General features: G+C 45.6%; 1 protein-coding gene across 4 annotated transcripts in view; it reads right to left on the reverse strand.

Annotated features, from left to right (window-relative positions):
• Positions 1–10,964, reverse strand: part of LOC119955771 — a 168,717-nt gene extending 157,753 nt beyond the window's left edge. For all 4 annotated transcript variants that reach the window (XM_038782303.1, XM_038782306.1, XM_038782305.1 and 1 more), the window contains exons 1-3: positions 10,818–10,964; positions 2,751–2,839; positions 1,600–1,643 (exon numbers count right to left, since the gene is read on the reverse strand). In XM_038782303.1, the coding sequence (XP_038638231.1) occupies positions 1,600–1,643; positions 2,751–2,775 (69 nt within the window). In that variant the 5' untranslated portion in view covers positions 2,776–2,839; positions 10,818–10,964. The remainder of the gene's footprint in view (positions 1–1,599; positions 1,644–2,750; positions 2,840–10,817) is intronic.
• Between the last annotated feature and the right edge of the window lie 255 nt (positions 10,965–11,219).

An 11,219-nucleotide genomic window follows, 5' to 3' on the forward strand; every position in this document is an offset into this window, starting at 1 on the left:
CCTCTTCCCGCACCCACTGATGCACTAAAGCACTTTCGTCTGTCTCCATAGCGAGTCATTCCTGGAACAGGTCGCTAGTCTGTCGCCAGGGGCTTATAGCTTGAGGGGTGCCACTCCGCATCAAGCATGTCTGACCAGGAGTCTCTCTCGCGCTCTCATCACCAGCCATTGGCGTCTGGGAAGGATTTGCAGATTGACACACTCGACCGACTCACACGCGTTACGGATGCACCTTTCTCGGCCATCGACTGCTGGGGTGGGACTTAAAACCGAAGCTTTTGGCTCAGAGGCAGAGCTGCTGCTCACTGCACCACAAGACCACATCCATGTTTCCTGGGTTATTATACACACATTCCTCAAAGTTACAAAAGGGAGGGAGGGAGAGAGAGAGAGAGAGAGAACTTTTTGCTCTAATCTCAAATGATATTATCTGGAAAGGTCTGTGAGATCATCAAATCAGACAGCACAGACACAGCCCAACACTTCTTAAAACAAAGTTCTCCAATTGGACCCACTTTTCTGCTAAGTGGAGGCAGGGGAGAAATTGCTTTGGTTCAGCATTTTAATCAGCTCAAGCCATTCGTTAATAAGGTTGGGAGGAGGTATATCTTTGACATGTTATGGCAGATTAATGTAAAAGTAAGTTACCGCGGGCGCTGGAATCTGAAACAAACACAGAAAATGCTGGGCAATCTCAGCAGGTCTGACAGCATCTGTGGAGGGGGAAGGGAGCGAATGTTTCCAGTCTGGATGCCTCTCTGTCAAAGCTGGAGAGAACTGGAAATAGGGTCAGATTAATACTGTAGTGGGAGGGGAGGGTGTGGAGTGGTGGGGCTGGATAGACGGTCAATGATAGGTGGAGACTGACAAAGATGTCGAGGACAGAAAGACAAAGGAATGTAAATGGGGGTGATTCAGGTTAAGAAGGGAGCTGCTAGTGGCACATAAAGAGATTAGAGTGTGCGAATGGCAGAACAAAGGTGAGCAGTGTGTCAAAGGGCAACTCGGGACAGGGAACAGATGGGCCAAGTGGGGCGGAGGAAGGGGGGTGGGGGACAATGGTGAGGGGAGAAAACTGATCAATGGAAGAAATGAAAATATATTGACAGAAATAAAAATGGGGTGAAGGCGGAGGAGAGAGTTCACAGTCTGAAGTTGTTGAACTCAATGTTAAGTCCGGACGGCTGTAACGTGCCTAATCAGAAGATGAGGTGCTGTTCCCCTAGTTTGCGCTGGGCTTCACTGGAACATTGCAGCAGGCCAAGGACGGACATGTGGACGTGAAAGCAGGACAGTGAGTTGAAATGGCAGCGACAGGAAGGTCTGGGTCCTGCTTGCTGATGGGCCGGAGGTGCTCTGCAAAGTAGATTAATATTCCCTCCATAATCAGGGGAAATTCTCAATGAGGGGACTTGAATCTGCCACTATATCTATATTCAATGGAACGTAATTGAGGCAGCTTCTTCAGAAGGCAGTACATCTGGGTGGGGTTGAAAAGTGACAATGAAAATTTCCCCCCTCTCATGTCCAACGTAGGAGTAGAAATAATTGTTTCTTTCAATAATGCAACATGTCACATTTTGAGGACAGTGCACTCACCGCAGATTTGGCCTCTTGAAGGTTGTCCCAAGCCAAGTCCACTTCTGGAAAGTAACAAGAGCAGAACCAGATAAACATAGTAAAAATAAAGGACCATATTGCAACATTTTAGGAAATAACAACTAAGGCTCCAGTCATTTATCAATCTGTGATACCGAGAGTAATGGTATGAGAATTGGGAATCGAGGCGATGACCTCTGACAGCAGAAACAGTGCAAAAATTACACCTGAAAGAGAGAACTGGGTTGGTCTTTCCTGGGGCAGAGATTGTATCAGAAAGAAGTGCCGTTATTGATTCAATTTGACCCACCTGACACCTAGGAACTGGTTTCGATTGCTTGGGGTTACAAAGTAGGGCTGGAGAACTATTTTCCAGTATTTCCCCCTCTTCATAACCCTGTTTTTCCTCCTATCCCAGGTAATGACATGGTTATGGAGAAGTGAGAGAGGGAATGTTTAGAGGTTATCTATAGAATCCCAACTACAGAAGGAGGCCATCCAGCCCATTGAGTCTGCACCGACCCTTGGAAAGAGCAGCCTACCTAGGCCCACTCCCCTGCCCTTTCCAGGTACTCGCACCTATCATGGTTCAGCCATCATGAGTGTGGGATAGGCTCTTGGGGCAGATGGTCATTAGAAAGCCGTCACTTTCTACATGCTCGTATGACGCAATATTAGAATTGGGCTTTTTAAAAATCCATTTACGGGATGTGGGCGTCGCTGGTTAGACCAGCATTTATTGCCCATCCCTAGTTGCCCTTCAGAAGGTGGAGTTGAGTTGCCTTCTTGAACTGCTGCAGTCCTTAAGGTGTAGGTGCACCCACTGTGCTGTTAGGGAGGGAGTTCAAGGATGTTACCCCAGCGACAGTGAAGGGTATTCAGCATGGAACTCAAGACCTTGTTATTTAAGCTTTCAGTCACCTTTAACTTAATGTATTTCATACTACTATATATTTGCATAGGTTCTTTTTAATCCACTAGTGATGGAGATATTAAACTGGATGAAAGTATTAAACTTTTAATAACATATGCAACACATAAGCTGCACCATAATACCCCTCACTATTTATCTTCAGTGTATCGTATACAGAGGCCATGGCATTAATGTTGTACTGAAAACTTCATTATCTTCAATCACTTGAGTAACTCACCATCAAGCCGACTTGAATTCTCCATCCTAAATAGCTGGAATGCTCCAATGAAATCTACAACTTGCTCATTCCTGCTGCAGATCTATTTCCTGTTCATGGTTTAAAGAAAGAAAATTGGACGGGTTGCATTGATAGTTCAACTCGCCGACAGCATACTGTTCTTCACAATGAATTACTTGGAAACACTGTGACTGTGGAAAAGACAACAATTAAGATAAGCAAAAATTAATCCATTCTTTTGGTGTTGTTGTTTGAGAAAAGAATGTTGGCAAAGACACTCAGCTTTTCTTAATCTAGTACCAAGGAATTTTAACGTGCACTATCCTGAGCCAACAAATGGGGCTTCAGACAAACATCTCATCCGACAATGAACGCTCCCATTGGCTTGTCACTTGCGCTAGTGTCCGTACAAGCTTCCGAGATCTCTGCACCCCTCCAGATCTGGCCTTTCATGCACACCTAATTTCCTTCATTTCATCATTGGCCACCATATGTTCTCACCCCAAACATGGTAAGCACATCATTAACCCTAATCTGCATTTACTTCAAACCAGGAGCGAGATTGAAGTCGAATGCAGCGGCCTCCCAGGAATTAACCGACTCCCCAGCAAGAGATCACACAGCTGCCGTTTAGCACTCCTTTTTAAAAAACGTGAAGCTGGCGCAATGGCGGCTGAGGGGAACTGAGGAGGTGAGTAGCCACTTCCATTTTCCGGCTTGCAGCTCAAGGGCACTGGGCTTGGTCAGGGGGCTGAAACATTCCAGGTTGGGATAGGATTGGCGGTTCTTGAAGCTGCAGCTTCAGCCGATCTGTCCTGCCACATACTTCCAGGACAGAGCCTTGCTGTGCCTTCAAGGCTAAAATTCAATTCCACTCCCTTTGACTGTGACCAGCCTCTAGCTGCACAGCTGAAGGTTACTGCAGTTGACGAATTAGATTTGTTAGTTGTGAGAGCAGTTTGCTCCTGCTTGTAGCTGCAAATGTCTGGAGGCTGCTGTTGCTGTTTCCTACTTTTTCTGTAGCATGGAACAAAGAAAGGGAAGATGGTGAGATGATCTGCTTCCATCACACAAGATCAAGTATTATACACCACTGCTTCATCCCAGTTATACCATCACAGGTATGTACAGATCTTTAAGGGTAACCCAAGTTACAAACTTTGTCTTATATTCTCATGTTCTCAGCGAGTGCACAGTCCATGTAAACCAGTAGGCAAGATGTGGTCAGACACACCACACTCTGAAACAAAGTGACAGGTGCTACCGAATACAATTTTTGGAGATTTCTCACCCCGCCAGATGCTTGTCACACTGTGAGCCACCTGGTCTCACTGGAACTCTGACTCCCACACGAGGGTTTCCGATCTCAGTTCACGAAGAAGAACATGCCTTGGAATCTTCTCCCAACAATGCTTTCTCTCTGATTTCTTCACCAAGGATCCACATCCAGGGTTTCAGCCTCTTCTTTTGTTATACCTCTGCCCTGGATCACCAACAGCTTCAAGCTTCCAGGTAATCTCTCAGGTACCCAGCTATGCCAATAGAACACCACTGCCTCACAGGCTTATATTGAGGTGTCACGAATGTTTTGATAACCTCGGATATCTGCCTTGCAACCCGACATCCCCAAATCTGCACCTTCCAGCCCCATCTTTAACTTGCTTTGTTTCTTGCTTTACTGAAGAGAAAACTTAATTCCCAGATTCCTGTTTGTTTCTTTGACCTCACAGTCTTCCTGGAACTCCTTCTGTCCCATGCACTGGTTTCAGGGACTTTCTTCTTTAGTTTCTGGGACTTGCTTTCTGTCCCTCTGTATTGTCCTGCCCTTACTGGCAATGCCTTTGGAAAGCTCCTCACCCCTGGGTTACCTGATTCCATTCTGAACTAAACGGTTTTTGCTGACTCAGTGTGGGTCTCTGGTTGCTTCGGAGCAGCTCAGTTCTTTTTTTACAACCTGCATTTCCTTGAACATCGTTAAAAGACCACAATTAATAGGTGCAGGAATAGGCCATTTGGTTTCCTCCCACAAGTTCCGAAAGATTTAATAGATTTCATAGAATTTACAGTGCAGAAGGAGGCCATTCGGCCCATCGAGTCTGCACCGGCTCCTGGAAAGAGCACCCTACCCAAGGTTAACACCTCCACCCTATCCCCATAACCCAGTAACCCCACCCAACACTAAGGGCAATTTTGGACACTAAGGACAATTTATCATGGCCATTCCACCTAACCTGTACATCTTTGGACTGTGGGAGGTAACCGGAGCACCTGGAGGAAACCCACGCACACACGGGGAGGATGTGCAGACTCCGCACAGACAGTGACCCAAGCCGGAATCGAACCTGGGACCCTGGAGCTGTGAAGCGATTGTGCTATCCATAATGCTACCGTGCTGCCCAAGATGTGCTTGTTGGGTGAATTGGACATTCTGAATTCTCCCTCTGTGTACCCGAACAGGCGCCGGAATGTGGCGACTCGGGGATTTTCACAGTAACTTCATTGCAGTGTTTTTTTTTATAAATTTAGATTACCTAATTAATTTCTTTCAATTACGGGTCAATTTTAGCGTGGCCAATCCACCCACCCTGCACATCCCCTGGGTTGTGGGGGCGAAACCCACGCAGACACGGGGAGAACGCGCAAACTCCACACGGACAGCGACCCAGAGCCGGGACCGAACCCGGGACCTCGGCGCCGCGAGGCAGCAACGCCAACCACTGCGCCACCGTGCTGCCCTCATTGCAGTGTTAATGTAAGCCTACTTGTGACACTGATAAAGATTATCATTATAAGATCGGATTGTGACTCTAACTTCACTTTCCTGTCTACTGCCACCGCCATCCCCGTTATGCCTGGTCCACGTTTGTGTGGACCAGTGCCAAACGGTGCCTTGACGAGGTCTCCCAGGCACGGGCGTTTGTTCCTGGGCCTCAGGAAAATAGGGCGCCGACATATTTAAATGAGCCTATCTGCACTTCATAAGTTTGATCTCGACAGATCTCAGGGGCCAAGGGTTGCAAAACCCTGATCGATTATAGCTCACTAGATCAGACAGCCAGTTTTTCATCCATACAGGGAATCCTATTCTAAACCAGTGGCCGGGTTAGGAAATAACAGTCTCCACTTTACAAACCTAGCTCATCTCAAAATCGCATTAGGTCCTGTTGAGTTTGACACTAGAAGGTAGGCAAAGCAGACTGGAAACAATTGTGTTCGCACTCATGGGGATGCACTTGATCTCCTCATAAGTAATAAGTGGGAAATTAAATCTGCATCTTCCATCATTGCTACATTGCTCAACAGTTCCCCATTACATTGAGCTTTCTGCAATCTATTGGATTGGATTGGATTTTGTTATTATCACGTGTACCAAGATACAGTGAAAAGTATTTTTCTGCGAGCAGTTCAACAGATTATTAAGTATTGAGTGCTTAAACTTAAAACTTGCAGCATTAGTTCTGGGAGTTGCTTGAAACCCCAGGTATAAACTCTTAAACATGCAATGAGAAAGTCCTTCATTATGACAACATCCTTTGCCCTACAACACCTTGCAATGCTTTCAACCTCAAAATGTCTCACACCTTAAAATATCATAAAACAGCCCAATGTTTTCACAGGAACACCGAGTAAAAGAGGGATCCATTAGAACAAGTGACCACATGTTTGATCACATACAGAGTATTCTAAAGAACAAGAGAAAGGTAGAAAGGCAAAGAGGTTAAAGGGGAGAATTCCAGAGCTGAAGGCTCATGGCTTGGTCACCAATACTGGAGTGCAGGAAATGGGATGCACAAAATGAAAATGAAAATCACTTATCGTCACGAGTAGGCTTCAAATGAAGTTACTGTGAAAAGCCCCTAGTCGCCACATTCCGGCGCCTTTTTTTCAGGCTGTTACGGGAATCGAACCCTGCTGCTGGCCTGCTTGGTCTGCTTTCAAAGCCAGCGATTAAGCCCTGTGCTAAGGTCAGTATTAGAGCTACACGGTGATCTCAGATGGTTATTGTTGTTATCTGCCTTTAAGGGATGGCAGCATGCCATCACTTGTAAGGGAAGTGTGTCATGTAATCCAGTCTCAGTAATCCAGTCTCAGTATTTCCAGTTTTTATTATGGAAAGAAACGCAACTGCTGTGGAGCTTGAGGCTCATCCACAAGTCTTCCAAACTACCCATCACACAGTAGGGATATTTAAAATTCACCCAGTTGCAATCCAAATAGAGCTCCCACACCAAAATATATGAAAGACAAAGAACACTTCCCTCTTGTGCAGACAGTTGTGTTTAAATCCCACTTCATAAACTTGAACACGTAATCTAGGCCAGTGATCTAGGGCAACCTAGGCTAGTGAGTGGGTCGCATGATTGTAATAAGAACATAAGAACTAGCAGAGTAGGCCATCTGGCCCCTCGAGCCTGCTCCGCCATTCAATGAGATCATGGCTGATCTTTTGTGGACTCAGCTCCACTTTCCGGCCCGAACACCATAACCCTTAATCCCTTTATTCTTCAAAAAACGATCTATCTTTACCTTAAAAACATTTAATGAAGGAGCCTCAACTGCTTCACTGGGCAAGGAATTCCATAGATTCACAACCCTTTGGGTGAAGATGTTCCTCCTAAACTCAGTCCTAAATCTACTTCCCCTTATTTTGAGGCTATGTCCCCTAGTTCTGCTTTCACCCGCCAATGGAAACAACCTGCCCGCATCTATCCTATCTATTCCCTTCATAGTTTTAAATGTTTCTATAAGATCCCCCCTCATCCTTCTAAATTCCAACGAGTACAGTCCCAGTCTACTCAGCCTCTCCTCATAATCCAACCCCTTCAGCTCTGGGATTAACCTAGTGAATCTCCTCTGCACACCCTCCAGTGCCAGTATGTCCTTTCTCAAGTAAGGAGACCAAAACTGAACACAATACTCCAGGTGTGGCCTCACTGACACCTTATACAATTGCAACATAACCTCCCTTGTCTTAAACTCCATCCCTCTAGCAATGAAGGACAAAATTCGATTTGCCTTCTTAATCACCTATTGCACCTGTAAATGGGGCCTGTTCACTGACTATGACCCCATGAATAAGATTAAATACATTTAATACACACCAAATATTTCATAACGAGTTAAAGAAAATGCTTAATGACATATAATATTGGAATGGTCATCAACTTCAAATGGTAAAAACAAATAAACATTTACACTTTGGACGCAGAGGGAGTGCGCGGCTCACGCAGTCAATGTTGTGAACGATCAACCCACACCTCATTTCACATGCCCTTGCTTTACATGTGGATCACTTCAATCAGACCGGTAGGAAAAAGCTATGCAGATGCAAACCAGTGCAATGTGGAATACCTGCGTGTGGGCAACAGTCAACAAAATATCCCGTGGTCTGCGCTCAGAACTCTGATGGGCCGCATGTGGCCCCCGGGCTGTAGGTTGCACACCACTGATCTCGGCTGATAGTTCACTCTGATACGGGGGGAGTGCTGCACTGTCAGAAGTGCTGTCTTTTGGATGAGATGCAAAAGATCTCATGGAAATATTGTGCAGAAGAACAGGTGAGTTTTGGTTAGCACTGTTGCACCACAGCGGCAGGGTCCCAGGTTCGATGCCTGGCTTGGGTCACTGTCTGTGCGGCGTCTGTACGTTCTCCTCGTGTCTACGTGGGTTTCCTCCGGGTGCTCCAGTTCCCTCCCGCAAGTCCCTAAAGACGTGCTGTTGGGTGAATTGGACATTTTGAATTCTCCCTCTGTGTACCCGAACAGGCGCCGGAATGTGGGACTAGGGGATTTTCACAGTAACTTCATTGTAGTGTTAATGGAAGCCTACTTGTGACAACAAAGATTATTATTATTTTTTATTATTATTTCTTGGCCAATATTTCTCTCTCAACTCAACGAGACGATTGCTGATTATCTGTGGGTTACCACTCACTGCTTGGAGGACCTGCGGCCAAATTAGCTGGTGCTAATTTCCCACATTCTGACAGTTCAAAAGCACTGAAATTGACTAAAATGCTTTGATGTGTCAAAAAAAGGATGTTTTAAAAATTCAATTCCTTCTTTCTGAAAGAAATTGGGTATTATCAGTCACCAAATGGAGGAGTATCTTCTATCAAGTGATCTAGTAAATTAATACCAGATCCACATGGATTGATGATCCCACAGGCTGTAATGCTGGACCCAATATTGAATGCTGGAATATTACCTGAATACTGGATGGAGTACTCAGAGTTACCTTGAGAATTAAAACCAGCACATGGATTAATAATACCTGCTACCTCTTGGTAGTAGTGAATTAACACTGAATAATTTACATTAGCGATCACCATCAGGCTGTGGAAACTAAAAAGATTTTAAAGTCAAATATTTGAAACCCTAAACTTGGAACCCGTCGGCCAATAAAATGGAGGAGGACAGAGAAAGCTTAACCTAAACATGAACTCCTTTGAAGATATATTTATGGCCAGTGGCTCCTTTGATGTTGCAATTGTTAATAAAGGAAGATGCAGAGCCATCCATAACAGGGATTTCATGAGCAGGCTATTTGTGGATTGGAAGGAAATAAATAAATGATAATGGGACGCTGTGATTTCAAGCAATGCTATTATTGACGGCGACTGAGAGAACACAGGGGCAGATGCAAGTTGCAAAGCCAACTAACTCTCAGCTCTCTGGGGAGTTACGGCTCTGCAATTAAAGTTTTTAAGACAAACAAAACCCACACAACCGTTAACTTTCAACAACACCTGGTACCACGGAATTTTAAAAAAACGTTCTTCCCCTCTTGCCACCCCACAATCTCATGCTGATTCCTGTCATGATATGCAGACATGCAGATAATGATATACAGACAGGCAGCTAATGGATACAGAGAACAGGACATGACCAATGAGCAGGCAGGACACTCAGGGGTGGTATCTCACTATAAAAGGCACAAGGCACTCACACTCCGCCTCTTTCCACTGATGAACATCTACAGAGTGAGTTGGGGTGTATGTACAGTATCACACCTCCAGCACGTGGCTAAGAGCTAGTCTGGTTCAGTCAGACAGAGTAACCACACTTAGGTTAGCAGAGAGTCGAACTCATAGAGAACTGTGCTAACGGTTCAATAAATTAGATTGAACTAACTTCAAGGTCTGGAGTATCTTTTGGTTAAAGTTGCATCCAGTTGCAGCCTGTGTCATCCCAGAGTACATAACACACCATGATACTAGGAGACTGCTTAATCTAGGCGGTTTACCTCAGTCCGTTCCGTGGCGACCAGATAATGTATCCCGGTACCATGGGGAAGATTCAGGCTCCTCACCAGCTCAGGACCTCCGGCAATCTCAGTGCCAACTGGCGGACATTCAAGCAAAAGTTTCTGCTATACATCGAAGCTTCAGACCTCGTTGTTGCGTCTGATGCAAGGAAGATCGCGCTTCAAGGTCTGGAGTATCTTTTGGTTAAAGCTGCATCCAGTTGCAGCCTGTGTTATCCCAGAGTACAAAACATAACAATTCCCTTAACTGAATTTCAAGTCTAAGGAAGCTATTAGCTCACCCAGTAAAAAGGACATCTGTAAATTCATACAGACTCACAGCATTTCTCCCCAGCAGCTGTTTAATAATAATTATATTGCAGCAGACTGAAACACACCAGAACCACAGATACAAACATCCGTCTCGTTCCCCTTGACTAAAGGGCTTATTTTGAATTACTGTACACATACATAGCTTCATCTATCCGGGAAACAGGACTGTGGATGAACCTGTCCTGCACACAGGACCTGCCCGGCAAGTTAAACAGTCAACAACTCGTATAGTTGACAGGGAGAAAAAGGGAAAGAATGAGAGTTCATGCCAAACTTGGGGGGGGGAGGCGGACAGCTCACGAAAAACACAACCATTCCCCCAAATGTTATAACAGATCTGGTCAGGGGGTTAAATAATCGCTGGTCTGTTCATTAAAATAGTTCCTGGTTCTATAATGAGCGCTTTAAGAAACATCTGAAAAGAGGCAGATTTTAAACGCGCAAAGTTGCTCTGGTTGAACGAGGTGCTTTGCAGCCCCCAAGACTCACCTTGAGGGAGCGGTCAGCTGGCTGAGGTTTCCTGCGGCTGTGGTCCTGCAGAGGGCTGGCAGACGCTGCAAGGGGGAGGGAGAGGAGTTTATTTCCTCCCTGGCAGCTCCCGCGGGGCGCCACAAGTGGCGGCAAAGCCCAGCCAACCTTTTGAAAGGGAGGGAGTGTAATGTGTATTGTGGCCAGCAGCCTCTCCACTGGCTGCTTCCCCCCCCCTCAGTTTATAAAACTCACATCACACAGGCACTCTTCCACCTCTCTTCCCACTTGCACACATTTCCGTCCTCCCACTGCCACTAGCAACAACCATCAGGCAAATAAAAACAGAGGAAGTCATAACCAGAACACTGTAAAATCAAGTAAGCCAAGAACACGATCGGTGATTCAATTAAGAAGACTTAC

Source organism: Scyliorhinus canicula, chromosome 21 (assembly GCF_902713615.1).
Source record: "Scyliorhinus canicula chromosome 21, sScyCan1.1, whole genome shotgun sequence".
Taxonomy (NCBI): domain Eukaryota; kingdom Metazoa; phylum Chordata; class Chondrichthyes; order Carcharhiniformes; family Scyliorhinidae; genus Scyliorhinus; species Scyliorhinus canicula.